General features: G+C 45.5%; 1 protein-coding gene across 8 annotated transcripts in view; it reads left to right on the top strand.

Annotated features, from left to right (window-relative positions):
* arhgef10 (Rho guanine nucleotide exchange factor (GEF) 10) overlaps positions 1–19,286 on the top strand; it is a 230,160-nt gene that overhangs the window by 96,266 nt on the left and 114,608 nt on the right. For 3 of the 8 annotated variants that reach the window (XM_072251142.1, XM_072251141.1, XM_072251138.1), the window contains exons 7-10: positions 1,027–1,086; positions 1,957–2,141; positions 7,354–7,467; positions 16,614–16,722. In XM_072251142.1, coding sequence (XP_072107243.1) covers positions 1,027–1,086; positions 1,957–2,141; positions 7,354–7,467; positions 16,614–16,722 — 468 coding nt within the window. Of the gene's footprint in view, positions 1–1,026; positions 1,087–1,956; positions 2,142–7,350; positions 7,474–16,613; positions 16,723–19,286 lie in introns of all 8 variants that reach the window. The other 5 variants (XM_072251140.1, XM_072251139.1, XM_072251135.1 and 2 more) reach the window with 3 other exon arrangements.

Here is a 19,286-nt window from a genome sequence, read left to right as displayed (position 1 = left end):
CTCTCCACATCCACTCTATCCAGACCGTTCAATATTCCATTGGTTTCAATAGGATTCCCCCTCATTCTTCTAAACTCCAGCAAGCACAGGCCAGAGCCACCAACCTCTCCTCATACATTAACCCTTTCATTCCCAGAATCATTCTCGCGAACATTTTCTGGATCCTCTCCAATGCCAGCATATCTTTTCTTAGATAAAGGCCCCCAAACTGCTCACAATAGTCCAAATATGGTCTGACCAATGCCTTAAAGCCTCAACATCACAGCCTTGTCATTCTGGCCATTCCCATTTCTCTGTTGTACCTTGTGGGAGAAGTTACAAGAGTTTGAAAACCCAGACAACCAGACTCGAGCAGTTTCTTCCTCATTGCTGTCAGACTCCTGAACCAGTCACCTCTCTCACATCCCCTTCCCAGCGGGGCAGCCACATCTCGAACTCTTAACTCTCCCTCTCTCGGTTATGTCGGTATTGCCACCTTAGAACATGGAACAGAGAACAGACCCTTCAGCCCATAATGCTGTGCTGAATCAGTTAAATTAATAATCCAATGGCCAACTAAACTAATCCCTTCTGCTTACACAATGGCCATATCTCTCCACATTCATGTGCCTATCTAAACGTCTCTTAAAAGTATCCAAGGAATCTCCCTCTACCGCCACACCAGACAACACATTCCAGGCATCTACTACTCTGTGTGTACAAAAATAACTTGCCCCTCACACCTCCATTGAAATTACCCCCTCTCACCATAAATGCATGTCCTCTGGTATTAGACATTTTGACTTCAGCATTTCTGTTTCCACTTCTTCAGACTACACTGCAATTTGTTACAGTCAAACCTTTTTCCTTTCGAAACTAGCACTGAGCTCCTTGTTCTGTACCGGAACAACATTCAGAGATGTACTCTGCCATTCAGCACCATGAATGTAGGACTTAGTGTTTCATGTGGAGACTGTTCCACAGAGCCAGTGTAGCCGATGTTTTATTCTAATACAAACGTTACCGTAACTGTATCTTATCCGGCAGGTCAGGATGAGGTGATATACGATGATGTTCCTAGAGAGGGCTCGGACGCATCTGCCACAGGTATGTGCTGGCTGATGGGGTTTTATTCCCTTTGGAAATGAGCTGTACTTGTGCTCTGCAGCTAACCTCAGCCAGGCCTTAAAATTCAAGTAAAAGATGTTTTCACTGCTTTACTCTGTGATAAATAACACAAAAATAGTTCTTGCATTTAGAAAGTTCTTTTCAGCATGGAAACAGGCACTTTGGCCCAACTGGTCTGTGCTGACCAACTTGCCTACCTGAGCTGGCCCCATTGTCTGAAATTGGTTCATATTTCTCTAAACCTTTCCTTTCTGTGCACATGTGTCAAAGTGTCTTTTAAGTGTAATTGTATCTGCCTTCACTTCCTCTAACAGAGCCTTATCCCATTGGTTGTTACTTTTCCGTCTGTGAGGCACTGAGGATTCATCCTAATAAACTCATTCTCACACTTCACTCTGCCTTCTCCTTCCCCAAACATATCCCCAGCAACCTATTCCTCTTCCTCCTTCCTGCTCTCGCTCTCTGCCTCATGCCCATGCTCTCCTATTAGATTCATTCTTCAGCTTTTTATCTCTTCTACCTATCACTTCCCAAGATCTTACTTCATTCCACCCTCTTTCCCTCACCTGGTCTCACCTATCCTCTGCCAGCTTGTACTCCTTCACCCTCCCCCTCCCCACCATCTTATTCTGGCTCTTGCCCCCTTCCTTTCCAGTCCTGATGACGGGTCTTGGTCCAAAAGGTTGAACGTTTACTCCCCCCACCCCATAGATGTTGCCTGACCGGTTGAGTTCCTCCAGACTTTGTTGCTTTCCCACCGCCTTCTCCCCCATCCTCAAATCCTTTTCCCTGTTGTTTACACAATTCTAGCAGTGTTTGAAATGCCTGTACTTGTCTCCCTGTTACCAGACCCAGAGGAACTGATCTATGATGATGTGGAACGTGGAGATGAGGCAGCAACTAGTTCTCTAGATTATGGCTGGAGTTCCAGTGAGTTTGAGAGTTACGATGACCAAAGTGACGGGGAGGCGAAAGTGGAAAATGGAATTCCCAATTCATTTCTTCAAGGCAAATCTCACAAGAATAAGATCCATGTACGTAAGATCCTTGTGCTACCTACGGCCTCTTTTATTTCTCACCTCGTCTATGAGGCTTAAAGAAACTTTGGGATTGAGCTTTGTGGGATGTTGGAATCTTATGAAGTAGGAAGAAGCTGAGATGATTTCACATTTCCAAGCCTGAGACGTGACAGGCTCAGTCTGCTTGAGACTGTTTATTTCCCTCCAGCTAATGAACAATGTAGACACAGTACACAGAATCGTGAGAAAACTGTTCTTGGTATTGTATGGGTCTTGAATTGACACGTGTACTGAGATGCTGTAATAGGTTTATGTCATCAATACAGATCACTCCATACATAAGTGAAAAGAAAAACAGAATGCAGAATATTAATCTTGTATATTTAAAATGGAGGCTTATAGGTTGTTGATTAGTATGGGCGTCAAAGTTTACGAGGCGAAATCAGAAGAATGGAGTTAAGGGGGAAAATAAATTAGCCTTGATGGAATGACGGAACGGAGTCGATGGGCGGAATGGGCTAATTCTGCTCCTGTATCTTATGATCTAATTGTGTTACAGTTGCACAGAGAGTGCAGTGTAGGTAGACGAATAACTACTTTGGGCGATGACAAAGTAGATTGGGAGATGAAGAGTTCATCTGAGTGATCAGTCACTCAGGCAGCTCGTAACAGCAGGGTAGAAGCTGTTCTTGAACCAGGTGGTATGTGCTCTCAGGCCAATGAGAGGGGGAGAAGAGAGAACATCCAGGGTGGGAGGGGACATTGATTCTGTTGGTGGACTTCCTGAAGCACTGGGAAGTGTAGAAGAATTCAGTGGAGGAGAGCTGTAAAACAAGCACCTGAATTGGGGCAGGAGTGGACTCTCTCCACCCTGAACGCTTCCAGTGTTTAGTAGGATCACGGCACATCTCATTGTCTACTGAACTCTGCATCCTTGCTATAACCAATTGTCATTTAATGTCAGGAATGATAGCATCAGAATAAAAGATCAGGAGGTGAGGGATGGGCTGGTTCAGTTCATAGCTCCGTGAGGTTTATTCATCTCTGCACTAAACTGAGGGTGTGTCCTGCATCTAAGGGGCTCCCGAATCACTGCAGTGACGACTGGCTTTGTTTCCCTGGACTTGATTTGGTGAACTTCAGTTGTTTGCTTGCTTTTGTTGTTTGTGCATCATTTGTTTTTTTCTGCACATTGGGTATTGGACGATGTTTTTAAATGTGTTCTACTGGGTTTCTTTGTTTTGTGACTGCCTGTAAGGAGATGAATCTCGAAGTTGTATATAGTATACATACTTTGATAATAAATACATACTTAGATAATACTTTGACTTTAAAATCAGCTGGAATTGATCCACAGGGAGACAGTGAGGAAGATTCATAGGGAGAGTGAGGAACTGAGGAGAAAAAAATCAAGGTGCCTGGGCATAAGCCCAAAGTGATATGAGGAATGAAGACCTTTCAGTGGGTTGGCAGAAATGGGCAATGACCACATCTCCTTGAGTTTTAAGATAGCTATAGATAAAGATAAGTATGGACTTTGCATGAGAGTATTAAATTGGAACAGGGCAAATTACAAGAGCATTGGGCAGCGACTAGGGTCAGTTAATTGGGAACAGCTATCTTTGAGCAAGTCCGTGCTCACCATGTTCAGGGTGTTTGAAGACCAACTGCACAGAGTACAGGGCAGGAATGGTGTTATCGGAAGGAAGGACGAATATGGCAAGATATGAGAACCTTGGATGTTGAGAAAGGTGATGAATTTAGTCAAGAAGTAAAAGGAAAGATATGTAAAGCTTAGGAAGCTAGAAGCAAATAGAGCACTGAGGATTATAAAAAAAAAGTCATAAAAGAACTAAAGAAGGGAATTATGAAAGCCAAGAGGAGCCATGAAAAGTCCTTGGCAAGTAAGATTAAAGAGAATCCCAAGGCATTCTATACATGCAGTGCATCAGGAGCAAGAGGATATCTAAGGAGAGAGGAAGGCCACTCAGGGATAATGGGGGAACATTTTCTTGGATGCAGAGGATGTGGATGAGTTACTTTATGTCAGTATTTACCAAGGAGGAAGTTGTGGAGGACAGGGAGATCAGTGCCAAGGGTATTAATATGCTTTTCGAAATCGAAGAGGTTGTGTTGTGTCTCTTAAAGAACATGAAAGTGCATAAGTCCCCAGGGCCTCATGGGATACACCCCAGGTTATTGAACGGGGCAAACGAAAAGATTGCTGGGGTCTTAATGAAAATCTTCATTTCCTCACTAGTCACAGGCAAGCAGCTAACGTTGTTCCATTATTCAAGAAGAGAACCAATGATAATCCTGGAAACTATAGACCAGTGATTCGCATGTCAGTAGTCTGAATGTTACCAGAGCAAATTATTAGAGATAGGACTCATGAGCATTTGGAGAACCACGGCCTACTTAGAGAGAGACAGCGTGGCTTTGTGCAGGGCAGGTCATGTCATGCAGACAGACAGTATCTTTTTCCCAGGATTGTCGTGTCTCCTTCTAGAGAGCATGCATTTAAGAAGATATGAGGGGCATTTTTTTTAACAAAAAGTAGTGGGTGCCTGGAATGAACTGCCGAGGGTGGGGCGATGGTAGTGGCAGGTATATTAGTGACTTGAAGGAGATGTTTAAATTGGCAGATGAATGTGAGGAATCTGGAAGGTTTGGACATTGTGTAAGCAGAGGCGTTAGTTAGGTTACCATCTGATGACTAATTTAATTGGTGCGGCACAACATTGCGTGCCAAAGGGTTCTGTTCCTGTGCTGTACTGTTGTATGTTCTGTGTTCCGTGGCGAGTGTTGAGGCTTGAGGATCCAGTAAGGAGGGGGACTGAGCTCTGTGTTCAAAAGGGAGCTGGGTGGGTACCTGAAGAAAGGAATTTTTGAAGTCTGGGAGAGGTGGTAGAGATTGTGATCTGTTGGACAAGTCCGTGCTGAGCTGATCCCAGCAATGAGCCACTCCCCTGCACAGGGAAGGAGCGGTCATAGACTTAAAGAATGCTATAGCAGAGAAACTGGCTCTTTGGCCCATCTAGTTGAGTATCAGCACACAGGTATCCATCACCCTGACCGTAGACATGTTCTTCTATCTATTCCCAGTCAGGAGATGTCTGCCCCTCGAACAGACAACACAGAAATTGGAACAGTACAGTACTGGATGGTGTCATTCAGCGGACAATGTGTGTGCTATACATAGTACCAAATTAAATTCATTCCATTTGCCTGTACATGTCCTGTATCCTTTTATTCTCTTCCTGTCCTGCACCTATCTAAGAGCTGCCAGAAGAAGTGGTGGATTCAGGTTTAATTTCAACACTTCAGAGAAATTTGGATATGTACTTGGAGAGGTGTGGAGGGCTCTGGTCTGGGTGCCGGTTAATCGTTCAGCATGGAGTAAATGGGCCAAAGGGCCTCTTTCGTACTGTAGTTTTCTATGACTCTAAAACTTTTGAACACTACTATTGTATCTGCTTCCACCATCACCCCAACCAACACATTTCAGGCATCCACAACTCTCTGTGTAAAACAAAAACTTGCCCCTCACCACCATTAAGTTCCCCACCCTGGTCACCTTAAATGCATGCTCTCTTGTATTTGACATTTCTACCCTGGGAAGAAGATTTGGACTGCCTAACGATGCCTCCTGTTTCTGTCCTCTGTGGTCAGTCTATCAGTGACCCTCCCCTGCCCCATGGTATTACCTGCCCCCCTGTGATCGCCATGTCGTTTCTGCAGTCATGACCTGTCCCTGTGGTCACCACCTCCCCCCTGCGGTCACTCTGTCCCTCCCCCCATGGTCACTATCTCCTCTCCGCACCACCCCCCCCCCCATGGTCACCAGCTTGCCCCCTGATCACTAACCATCCCCTGTGGTCATTATTACCAGCCCCCACTCGTGATCACTATCCTCTCTCCACACCCCCCAATGGTGATGGTGATTCATCTTCAGATCCCATTTGTTCCCAGATCCGCTGATCCAGATATCACCAGTAGTTCTGCCGCAACAGTGGAACTCCGTGTTGTCACTGGATCTAGTGTTCAGGATTCCGACAAAGCCTGTTGTCAGTGAATACTGATTGACTATTGCTGTGATACACTCCTTCGTTTCAGCCACTGTATTCTCAACAACACACTACAGAATATAAAATGATGGACTCCCCCACAGACCTGTGGGAGTGATCACTTAAGAACCTTCCATCCATCGCTGCCCAAGTAAATGTCCTTATACGGTGATATCTGGGCAGTGTAATATTTTTAGGTTCAAAGCAATAAAATGCAGATTGTTAACACAGACTGTTTCTGTAACATGTGAATTTACCAAAAACCCGATTTGTTGCTGTAATTTGATTTGATAAGTCAAATATTGTCCAGGGGTCACAGGCCTATCTGTGATCAGCAGTGTGACAGTTACCAGCTAATCCTTATTTACTTCACATTGGGCTCATCACTGACCAGGTCACTGCAATAAATTGCCCCACTCTTCTCACCCTTTGCTGCCCCCTGGTACAGACACTGGGATAAACATCTCATGAAATTCTCTGGCTCTCTCTGATTCCCTCACTACCTCCCTCTCCTTCTTGCACACTGTCTGTCTGATCTCTGTTGTCACGATGTGCGCTGGCAAAATCAGAACCCAAGTGCAGAGGAAAGAGAGACTCTGATGTAGAGATGGCGATGAGAGTTTATTCATAATAATTCCAAAAGAACATCAGTGTCTTGTCTGAGCGACACCGAGAGACAAATCACTCTCAAAACTGGACCCAGCGATTAGCGCTAATTGGGTGAACACTTAAATAATACAAGTAACAGGACTCCCTGAGCTAATCAAAATAAACTCAGCAAGCTTAAACAGAAAGGATCAGGAGGCTGCACTACAAAGAGCTAGTTGCTCAAGAAAAACACAAAGAACTCCAAACAATTACCAACTCTCATTAAACAACAATTAACCAATTCAGCTGCTCTAAAACCATCAGAGTCCAATGCTCACCGGCGCCCCTCACAGACTGGAAGAGCTCATTACATCCTTCTTTCCCTCTTCCCCTCCCCCATCCCCCACCACCCCACCCCCGATCTGGTCCATTACCTCTCTTTAGGACACCTGCTACTACTAACCCCTATTAGAGAGTAAATATAAATATAACAGATTATTCAGTACAATGCACATTGTTTCACCTTGTGACCGTGCTGAATGTGGCTGAAGATAACATTTTTCTCCAAGCAGCTGCCCCAGGACCTGAGTCGACTGAAGGAGCATTATGAGAAGAAGATGAAGGAACTGGCCAGTGCTGTTGGAAGTGTGGAACTGCAGCAGCTGAAACAGAAACAGGAACGCAAGGTACAGGTACTTGCTGGTGGAGAGTGTACAGTGGGCTCTGTGCTACTGTGTGGGGTGTAGGATGGGCTGCGGTGTGGAGTGTAGATCGGGCTGCAGTGTGGGGCGTGGATCGGGATGCGGTGTGGGGCGTAGAACGGTCTGCGGTGCGGGCTGCGGTGCGTGGCGGAGAGTAGGTTCCATGTGTGGAAAATGGAAGGTACTCTGGATAATGCCTGGTTCATTTTGGCCCCTGTAGACCCTCTTTTAGTATAAGGAAAAATTAAAAGAATGAAAGGAGAAGATTGTGGACTGGAAAGAGAGGATATATTATAGGGGTACAGGGTGATGGGATTGTTCAGTTCAGGAGGTGACATGGGTTTAACAAGATATGTGCTGGCTCTATTTCCATTCATTGTATTGGGTAATACTTTGTACAGTGAACAGACAGAATCAGGATCAGCTGTATTATCTGGCTGCTTCCCACTTTCCAGTCCTGATGAAGGGTCTTGGCCCAAAATGTCGACTGTTCATTCATCTCCATAGATGCTGCCTGACCTGGTGAGTTCCGGCAGGGTTTCTTGCATTACATAGTTTTGCTATTACCTGCCGGAGTAATCAGAAGCAGGAAGTCGGACTTTGCTGCCAATTGGGTATCTGGAGCGGCATCTCCTGTTGTGAGTCACCCATGACCAGGTTGCTTTTGTACGTTGCTACTGTTGGAAGATTGCGAGGGAACTTGGAATGGTTACCCAGTTGTCCCTGTGCCGAGATTCTCAACCCCTGTCATCTTAGCCAGCTTCCCGCAGCCCATGTCACTCCGTACAGTACAGAGAGGCATATCTTGTACATACTTATCCAAACTTCTCTTAAGTGCCACAATAGAACCTGTGCCCACCACTTACCATTACCATGCTGCCCCAAATATTTATTAGCTTGAATGACAAGTATTCGAAATCAAATCCCCTGGGGCTTGGCATAGGGAGCTGTGCTTGCAGTTTTATTAATGTAACAGAGCTGCTGAAAAGTACCTTTGGCAAACAACAAAACAAAACAAGGCGTATGGTGTGCTGGCCTCCATCAACTGTGGGATTGAGTTCAAGAGCCATGAGGTAATGTTGCAGCTGTATAAGCCCTTGGTCAGACCCCACTTGGAGTACTGTGCTCAGTTCTGGTCACCTCACTACAGAAAGGATGTGAATACCATAGAAAGGGTGCAGAGGAGATTTATGAGGATGTTGGCTGGATTGGGGAGCATGCCTTATGAGAATAGATTGAGTGAACTCAGCCTTTTTTCCTTGGAGCAACGGAGAATGAGAGGTGACCCTGATAGAGGTGTATAAGATGATGAGAGGCATTGATCCCGTGGATAGCCAGAGGCTTTGTCCCAGGGCTGAAATGGCCAACACGAGCGGGCATAGTTTTAAGGTCCTTGGAAGTAGATACAAGGGGGATGTTGGGAGGAAGTTTTTCACACACACACAGTGGTGGGTGCGTGGAATGCACCACCAGCGACAGTGGTAGAAGCAGACACAATAGGGTCTTTTAAGAGACTCTTAAAGGTACACGGAGCTTAGAAAAATAGGGCTATGCGGTAGGGAAATTCTAGGCAGTTTCTAGAATAGGTTATATGGTCGGCACAACATTGTGGGCTGAAGGGCCTGTAATGTGCTGTAGATTTCTATGTTTTATGTGTTGTACTTTGTAGGTAAATCTAAGCTCCTATGTGAGAATCCATGCAACCTTCTTCAATATCCATGGGATATATTGTAACAAGTGTCAGACTTAAAAACAGAAAACCTACAGCACGTACAGGCCCTTTGGCCCACAGTACTGCACCGAACATGTACTTACTTCAGAAATTACCTAGGGTTACCCATAGCCCTCTATTTTACTAAGCTCCATGTACCTATCCAAGAGTCTCGTAAGAGACCACCGTTGCCAGCAGCCCATTCCACGCACTCACCACTCTCTGTGTAAAAGAACTTGCCCCTGACATCTCGTCTGTACCTACTTCCAAGCACCTTAAAACTGTGCCCTCTAGTGTTAGCCATTTCAGCCCTGGGAAAAAAGCCTGTAACTATCCACGCGATCAATGCCTCTCATTATCTTATACACCTCTATCAGGTCAGCTCTCATGCTCCGCTGCTCCAAGGAGAAAAGGCCGATTTCACTCAACCTATTCTCATAAGGCATGCTCCCCAATCCAGGCAACATCCTTGTAAATCTCCTCTGCGCCCCTTCTATAGTTTCCACGTCCTTCCTGTAGTGGGGTCTGACCAGGGTCCTATTTTGCTGTAACATTACCTCTCGGCTCTTAAGCTCAATCTCATAGTTGATGAAGGCCAATGCACTGTATGCCTTCTTAACCAAAGAGTCAACCTGCACCGCAGCTTTGAGTATCCTATGGACTCGGACCCCAAGATCCCTCTGATCCTCCACACTGCCAAGAGTCTTACCATTAGTACTATATTCTGCCATCATATTTGACCTACCAAAATGAACCACTTCACACTCATCTGGGTTGAACTTCATCTGCCACTTCTCAGCCCAGTTTTGCATCCTATCAATGTCCCGCTGTAACCTCTGATAGCCCTGCACACTATCTACAACACCCCCAACACATATGAACATTAGTGAGACCTGTCAACCCTTGACAGTGGAATTTGAAAATTGTTTAGTTTCTCTATGATTGACCAATTTCTGTCCATTTGCTTGGAAACTTTAATGAAGTTTAATATGCCTACAACTCATGATGTCAGTAGTATTTATTTACCTACTTATTTATTATCATTGTTAATTGTTTTTTTCCATATATGCACAGTTTGTCCGCTGGCACATTGGTGGCGTGCTAGTCTTTGTGTCGTTTTTCATTGATTCTACTGTAATTCTTTGTTCTACTGTGGATGCCGGCAAGAAGCTGAATCTCAGAGCGGTGACATAAACGCGCTGTGAACTTTGAGTTCCCACATTCCAAACATGTACGCATTAGTAGGTGGATTGGTCAGGTGGATGTCGTTGGGCAATGCAGGCTCGTTAGGCCAGAAGGGCCTGATAGGTGCTGTATCCCTAAATAAAATTTACCAGCATTCTGTCCCTGTATCACCAAATAAAATATACCAGCATTCTGTCCCTGTATCACTAAATAAAATATACCAGCATTCTGTTCCTGTGAGCACTGAGCAAGTTGGTGTTGCTGCATTGTATAGATTTTACACAACTGGGAAACTTCACCATTGCCTCTACTTTGTGAGGAGGCTGAAGGGAGCTGGACTATGCACATCTATACACACGACCTTCTACAAATGGGCAGTAAGGAGCCTCCTAACCTGCTGCATCACTGAATGGTGCAGCGGACAAGAAGGCTCTAAGTGGGTACTCCAAATGGCCCAACACATCAGCAGCACCAGCCTACCCACCATCAATGGTTCCATTTCATGTCAGAGAATATATACAGTGTACAGCCTGAAATCCTTACTCTTCGCAGACATCCACAGAATAGTGAAAATTAAAAACCTGAAGGATGAATGACAGAGAAATATTACAGCTCCCCAAAGCCCCCTCCCCCCATACACAAGCAGCAGCAAAAGCATCAGTCCTCCCCCTCCCTCTCCCCCTCCCTCTCCCCCTCCCTCTCCCCCTCCCTCTCCCCCTCCCTCTCCCCCTCCCTCTCCCCCTCTCCCCCTCTCCCCCTCTCCCCCTCTCCCCCTCTCCCCCTCTCCCCCTCTCCCCCTCTCCCCCTCTCCCCCTCTCCCCCTCTCCCCCTCTCTCCCTCTCTCCCCCTCCCCCTCCCCCTCCCCCTCTCCCCTCTCCCTCTCTCCCCCTCCCTCCCCCTCTCTCCCCCTCCCCCTCCCCCCTCTCTCTCTCTCTCCCCCTCCATCTCCCTCCTCCTGTTCCAGCAAAATGCATCAGCCACTAAGTAACAGCAAGCCCCCAAAGACCATAATCTCAAGTCCATCAAAAACAACTGCCCACCCCAACAGTTCAACATCTCTACAGGCCCTCTCTCTCACTAATGAGGGAGAGAGAGATATCACTCCTGCCACAGCGAGAGGGAGACCAACAGCTCGCTGTTTTGATGTTATAGGTTGCAGCGTCGCTTAATCGAGTTCCTCCGACTCAAGAACCAGCAGACTCTCTTTTACCACCGAGAGAGAGTGATTGCTCATGCAGAGGCCTCTGACAGCAGCGTCGATGTTCCGATCTCCCATGATGCTTCAGTCAGCAACATTGGTGAAGAACCAGATCGTCCTCGGGGCTGCACCCCGAAGGCGCACATCTTCCAAGCCGCTCCTGGAGATTCCGAAACGCAGACTGCCCGGCGAGTTCAGAAGAGTGAGAGCCCACCGCCTGTGAAGAACATAGGTTGAGCACAGCTGTAATTCATGGACTCTGACAGGAAAAAAAAGACACGAGATCAGAAGATTTAAATTGTTTCACAGGCAGGTACAAAGAAAGTGCCAGAAAAAGGCCAGTAACATCATGAAGGATGCACACCCTGCTTATGAACTGTTTCTTGTACCCCCATTGGGGAGGAGGCTACGTAGCATCCACACCCCGACAACCAGACACAAAAACAGTTATTTTCCCCAAGCTGTAAGGATGATTAGCACCTCCACCCACTACCCACCTCACCACACCCCATCACCACTACTTTATCATTTCCTGTTCATAGCTTTATGTACTGCCACTCCTGTGCCTAGCAATACTTTATGGACATACAATTAATCTATGTAGATAAACTATCTTATGGATTTATATTTATTGTGTTCTTTGCTGTGATTGTGTTGTCTTATTGTGTTTTTTTTTGTGATGCATCGGATCTGGGATAACAATTACTTCGTTCTCCTTTACACTTGATTACTAGAAATGACATTAAGCAATCTTGATTTCTTGATTGATTGTAGAATATTTCACAGATTGTCGACTGTGATACACTTGAGTCTTGGGGATCAGTGATGGACAATAGCACACACTGTTAATTATCTACCTTGCAATGAGTGTTTGTCAGCCACGAAACACATAAGCTTTGTGTTTTTTAGTGAGTGGGCATAATAAGACCTCCTTGTGGTGCATTTACAGTGTGGGAGTGGACAGAATGAATTCTGCAATGCCAGACAGAGGCTTGTTATTGGGGTCAGTGAGCATGTGCTGGTGTGTTTGCTGTGTGTGGCTGCAGTCTGTTATCTAATCCTTCCCATCAAAAGCAGATCCTTTAGTTGCCGTAAACTGCAGAAAACTAATCACTTCGCTTGTACATGAGCATTCAGAAGATAAAAGATCGAATTGTGAGGCTGGATTTTCTGTTAATTTACTCATTTTGTGAGGGTAAGTTTCCACTGCAGTCGGAGGCTACTTTCTTAATATTAGACAGAGAAAATCACTGGCAGCCAAAATGAAGAGAGCGAACATAGCAAGCCCACCATGTTCAGTCGAACAACGCAATCAATAACAACAAAACTAAAAACAACAGCAAGACAAGTCCCTTTCCTCCTTCCCCACCCCCTCACACACTGCTCCAGGCCTCCAATCCTTGGCCCCAGGCACAGACCAATTACGGGACTTCGATGTTCAAGCCTTTAAGTTCTGGATTCATACTGAGCTCTAACCCTGGGACCTGCCAACCTGGAGGATGGGTCAACCTGGAATTAACCAGGTAGCTTACTATTTGCTGACGGATTCCTGCTTCAGCCATTGATAAGGAAAGATCCTACCTGGCAGACTTGTAGGTGCTATTGTCAACTGTTTTGTTTCAAACTTTAGATGCTGAACTAGAGGTCACAGGTGAACGGTGAAAGTTGCAATATTTAAGGGGAATCTGAAAGAAAACGTCTTCACTCAGAGGGTGGTGCAAATGTGGAATGAGCTGTGACTGGAAGTAGTGGATGTGGGTTCAATTGTAACAACTGAAGAAAAGTTTGGATAAATGCAAAGATGGGAGGGGTATGGAGGTCGATGGCCCAGGTGTGGGTTGAATAGCCTAGGCAGAAAACCAGTTTAGCATGGAGTAGATGGGCTGAAGGACCTGTTTCTGTGCTCTAGTACTCTATGACTTCATGTATTTTCCACATCCTGTGAACAAGCAGTTGCTTTAAGTAATGGTTCTTAAAACCTTAAGACCCAAGAGGCCCAGAGGCATATTGTCCTGTGGTTGAAGGTCAGTTTGTGTGTGTGTGTGTGTGTGTGTGTGTGTGTGTGTGGTGAGCTGAGTGGGAAAGGTTTTGCTGTTGTTATTGTTGCTTGTGCTGTTCTGCTGAACATTATGGGCTTGCAATATTGGTGCCAAAATGTGTGGCAACACTTGCAGACTGCCCCTAGCACATCCTTCGGTTGTGTTGATTGTTAACACAAATGATGCATTTTTCTTTATAGTTCAACGTTCATAAAATAAATAATTCAGAATCCAGATCTGGTATTGTTCAGACTTGGAAGTGATCTTACACTTGAAAGGTTCATTTTTATCAGCCTTCAGTTCCCTGGTAGCTTTTGCTGCAGAAATGATCATTATATTGTTTATTACTTGTGTGAAAATAACAGCCAAGAATAAAAAGTCATGTTTCAATGTAACATGCTTTATTATGGGGACAGAAGCAAAACTCATCCAGATTTTCCTACGTGCAGGTCTTCTCTAGGTTACCAACACCCGACTGATGTAGGGGCCCTTCTCACGAGCGTGTGTTTTGGAGTTGTGGGTTGTGCACAATTCACAGGAGCAGAACGCTGCCGTATCCTGGGGAGTTCCTGTCATTTACTGTTAGTTGTTCTTTCCTCCTTGCCACTTTTCCTCACCCCTTCCCCATCTTATGTTTTCGAGTCACAGACCACAGAAATAGGCCCTTCAGCCTGCCTTGTCATGCTGTGCTAGATCCATTTGCTCATGTTTGGCCCATATCACTCAAAGCCATCCTATCGATGTACCTGTCTAAATGTCTTTTAAATGTTGTTAATGTACCAGCCTCAGTCACTTCCTCTGGCAGCTCGTTGCATTACTGACAACCCCTAGGTGAAAAAAGATGCCCTTTTGAGTCCCTTTTAAATCTTTTTGCTCTCACTCTTAAACCTATGTCCTTTAGTTTTAGACTCCCTTCCATTGCGAAAAAGACTCTTGACCATTTACCCTATCTGACCATTTGTCCCTCATGATCTTATAGAAAAGGGAAAACGGTCCCAGCCTGTCGGGCCTCTCTGTATGCATCAAGCCCTTTGGTCCCAATAACATCTTTGTGCATCGTTTCTATGCCCTCTCCAGCTTGATCACATCCCTCCTATAGCTGGGGGACCAGAACAGCCCACAATACTGCAAGTGTTGTCTCTCCAATGCCTTGTGACATGACATCTCAACTCCTGTACCACTACTCTGATTAATGCTGTAACATGACGTCCCAACTCCTGTACTCAAGGCCCTGACGGTTTCTGCTTCATGTTTCATGTCATGACCCATGTAGCTACTTTTTCTCATTTCTTGAGCTTTGGTTAGATTCAGCTTTGGTCTGGATGGAAGAGATTTCCATATGAGTAGCATTTGATGGCTCTGGGTCTGTACTTGCTAGAGTTTAGAAGAATGAGGAGGGATCTCATTGAAACCTGATCAATATTACAAGTTCCTGATAAAGGGTCTTGGCCTGAAATGTTGACTCTTTATTCTTCTCCATCAATACTGTTTGACCTGCTGAGTTTACCCATCATTTTGTATGTGTTCCTCTGGGCGGAGTGGACGTGGAGCAGATGCTTTCAATTGTGGTGGGGGGATCTAGGACCAGAGGACACAGCCTCAGAATAGAGGGACATCCATTTAGAATAGAGATAAGGAGGAATTTCTTTCGCCAGAGTGTAGTTTATCTCTGAAATTCATTGCCACTGATGGCTGTGGAGGCCATGTTATTTGATATATTTAGAGCTGAGTTTGATAGTTTCTTGATTAGTAAGAGTGTCAAAGGTTATAGGGAGAAGGGAGAATGGCATTGAGAGGGAGAATAAATCATGATGGAATGGTGGAGCAGATTCAGTGGGCCAAATGGCCTAATTTTACTCCTATGTCTTACGGTCTAAGTCACATAAATTATATCCAACAGCACAGTAAATAAAAAAAAAAAATCAGAACAATTTGAGGGGAATATTGTTTGAGTTAGTGTCAGGATTTGCTTGGTCAGTTTAGGAAATCCTTATTGAACCTTAAGCTGTTGATCTCCAGGCTCCTGTACCTCTGCCTGATGGCAGCATCGAGAAGGCTGCATGGCCCAGACAGTGGGGGTCCCTGATAATGGATCTCACCTCCCTGAGACATCACAACAGTGGGGAAAAATGGACCGGTGATGGAGTTGGCTGAGTCCGCCACTCTCTGTAGCCTCTTGCATTCCTGTGCACTGGAGCTCCCATACCAAGCCATGATGCGGCCAGTCAAAATAGATTCCACTTTTCTGCATGGATCACACCAGGGAACCACTGCTAAGTCAGCAGCCAGTCACGGGGTGGGTGGGAGTGGGGGTGACGTCAGTGGATGAAGGCTCTGCCTCGGAGTAAACAGTGTTGGTAGACGGTGAGGCTCCACACATACCTGAAGGTACGAGGAGAGATTTGATTGTGGTATACAAAATAATGAGGGATATAGATAGGATGAATGCAAACAGCCTTGTTCTACTAAGGTTGGGTGAGACTTGAACTAGAGGTCATAGTTTAAGTGTGAAAGGTGTAATAATTAAGGAGAATATGAGAGAGGGGAACTTCACTCAAATGGTGGTGTGAGTGTGGAATGAACTGCCTGCAGAAATGGTAGATGTTGATTTGATGTGGACATTTAAGAAAAATTTGGATAGGTACATGAATGGGAGGGGTATATGGTCCAGATCCAGGTTGATGAGACTCACCAGAATACCAATTTGACATGAGTTAGATGGGCCAAAGGGCCTGTTTCTGAGCTGTAGTGTTCTATGACTCCAGGCATGTTAGTGCAATCTGCAAACACGGATGGCTGGTCACAGTTCCAGGGGGAAATTGTAATTGCCCAGGCTAGGACCTGCCAGCTCAGTACAGACACGCAGGTGAAGTACCATCCTTGTAGGCTGCTACTGATGAACTTGCATTCCGTGATGCTGAAGGGATATCTTTCATTGTTGTAATGCATCTAAACCTACTGCAATGCGTGTTGAACTCGGCACTGTGGTCACTTACAGATGCAGCAGCTGATGAAAGCAGCAAAGGAGGGTACCAAAGATGGAATTGAGAAGACGAAAGCTGCCGTGCTGAAGAGAGGCCGCTCATTTATCCGGCACAGGTACCAAGGTGAGTGGGTGGATCTGTGGACGTCACAGAGTGAAGTGCCACTGGCATTTAGTGGTGGTAATCTCTGACAGCATCGGCAGAGGCTTGGGACTGATCTGGCCGTGGAAGTAACAAAACAAATCTAGCATGTCACAAGGTTTCTGAGTGGATAGAAGGTACTCATTTCTTGATGAAAGTTCCATCTCCATCCCCTCCATCCCAGTCCAAACAGTGAGGAATTTTAACCAGGACGATGCAGGGAATACTCTGTTGATCAGGCAGCATCTGCAGAGAGAAAAACTGTGTGAATGGTCCTGCTCAGTGACTTCTCAGCAATCTGATACCACAGGTCCCCTTTCACCACATTTTCTGATTTTATTCCCAATCCCTCCATTGGCATTATTTTGATGTCCATGCAAAGCCCGTGCTGATCTTCAGCCCAGCAACTCCCAGCTTCCTGTCTTCACACTGGTTGCTGACTGCATCTTTCACCTTCCTGACTTCTGTCCCTCTCCACACTCCCTACTCACTGACTGCCTGTTATTGTTAGAGAGACCTACAACAAATCAATTCCCTGAGAGCAGGGTTGCGCTTCCTTGGTGCCTTTCCTGGTGTCAGATTTTTACAGATGCTTTTTATCCAAGGAATTGTTTTCCTGCTAACTGTTGCCATGTTGGAAAGGCCAGGATCACTTAGCAGGAGGCAGCACTCAATAATAAAGTTGAGTCAGTGGTAAGGAAGGCAAATGGTATGTTAGCTTTGATTTCAAGAGGACTAGAATATAAAAGCAAGGATGTAATGCTGAGGCTTTATAAGGCATTGAACAGACCACACTTGGAGTACAGTGAGCAGTTTTGGGCTCCGTATCTAAGAAAGGGTGTGCTGGCATTGGAGAGAGTCCAGGGGTGGTTCAGGAGAATGATTCTAGAAATGAAAGGGTTAATATATGAGGAGCATTTGATGGCTCTGGGCCTGTACGTGCTGGAGTTTAGAAGAATCTTATTGAAACCTGCCAAATATTATAAGGCCTAGATAGGGTAGATGTGGAGAGGATATTACCTGTAGTGGGGGAGTCTAGAACCAGAGGGCACAGCCTCAGAATACAACTGTATACCTTTAGATCAGAGATGAGGAAGGATTTCTTTAGCCAGATGGTGGTGAAGCTGTGGACTTCATTGCTACAAGTGGCTATGGAGGCCAAGTCATCGGATATATTTAAAGCAGACGTTGATAGTCTCTTGATTAGTAAGGGTTTCAAAGGCAATGAGGAGAAGGCAGCAGAATTGGGTTGAGAAAGCCTTGATGGAATGACAGAGTAGACTCAATGGGCCGAATGGCCTAATTCTGCTCCAGTGTTCCAATGTCTTATGGTCTTATGGTATACAACTGTGTCACCTGTCCTAACTATGTTGAATGAGGGCGAAATACCGGCCAGGATACTCTGAAGGATCCCTGAGATAGTATTGTGAGTTGTGGCTTATTTTAGCACCTGCCCTGACACAGAAAACTTCCAACAGACCAAGACTTCGTCAGCACACACTAAAGTGTCAATGTTGATTGGCTTTCAACAAATCAGAGTTAGATAGCACAATACTTATTCAAGGAGGGTAGCAAGATCAGACCAGGGAATGCGAAGGCAGCACGGTAACATAGCAACCTTTCTCCCACGACAGAAATAGCTAATGTTGGGTGCTTAATTTCAAGGTGATTGGGGGATGTCAGAGGTAATTTTTTTTTACACAGAAAATGGTGGGTACATGGAGCACCCTGCCAAGTTTGGTGGTGGGGGCAAGTACATTAGGGACATTTAAGGAACTCTGGGGGGAAAAAAGAATGGAATAGATAAGAAAATACTAAAAGAATTAAAGAAACATTGCAGCACATGCAAAATGCTGGAGGAACTCAGAATCTATGGAAATGAATAAACATTTGAGGTTTTGAGCTGAAACACTTCCTAGGGGCTGGAAAGGAAAGGGGTAGATGTCAGAATAAAAAGGTGGAGGGAGGTGAAGAAGGATGGCTTGAAGATGATAGGTGAAGCTAGGTGGATATGAAAGATGAAGGGCTGGAGAGGAAGGAATCTGATAGGAGAGGAGAGTCGACCATAGGAGAAAGGGAAGGAGGGGGAGGTGATAGGCAGGTGAGAGGACAGAGTGGGGAATAGAAAAAGGGAGGGGGAGGGAAAACATTTTTACCAGAAGGAGATACCGATATTCATGCCATCAGGTTGGAGGCTACCCAGATAGAATATAAGGTGCTGCTCCTTCACCCTGAAGGTGGCCTCATTGTGGCACAAGAGGAGACCATGGGCTAACATGTCAGAACAGGAAAGGGAATCGGAATTAAAATATTTGCCCACTGGGAAGTTCTGATTTTGGCAAATGGAGTGGAGACGCTCAATAAAGTGGTCTCCCAATTTACGACTGATCTCACCAACACAGAGGAGATCGCATCGGGAGCACCAGACACAATAGGCAACCCAAACAAATTTGCAGATGAACTGTTTGGGACCCTGAATGGAGGTGAGGGAAGAAGTGAATGGGCGAGTGTAGCACTTTGGCCACCTGCAGGGTTAAGTGCCGGAA

This window comes from Mobula birostris, chromosome 2 (genome assembly GCF_030028105.1).
Source record: "Mobula birostris isolate sMobBir1 chromosome 2, sMobBir1.hap1, whole genome shotgun sequence".
Taxonomy (NCBI): Eukaryota; Metazoa; Chordata; class Chondrichthyes; order Myliobatiformes; family Myliobatidae; genus Mobula; species Mobula birostris.
The sequence above is the reverse complement of the archived record's forward strand: the minus strand, read 5'-3'. Positions and strand labels throughout refer to the sequence as shown.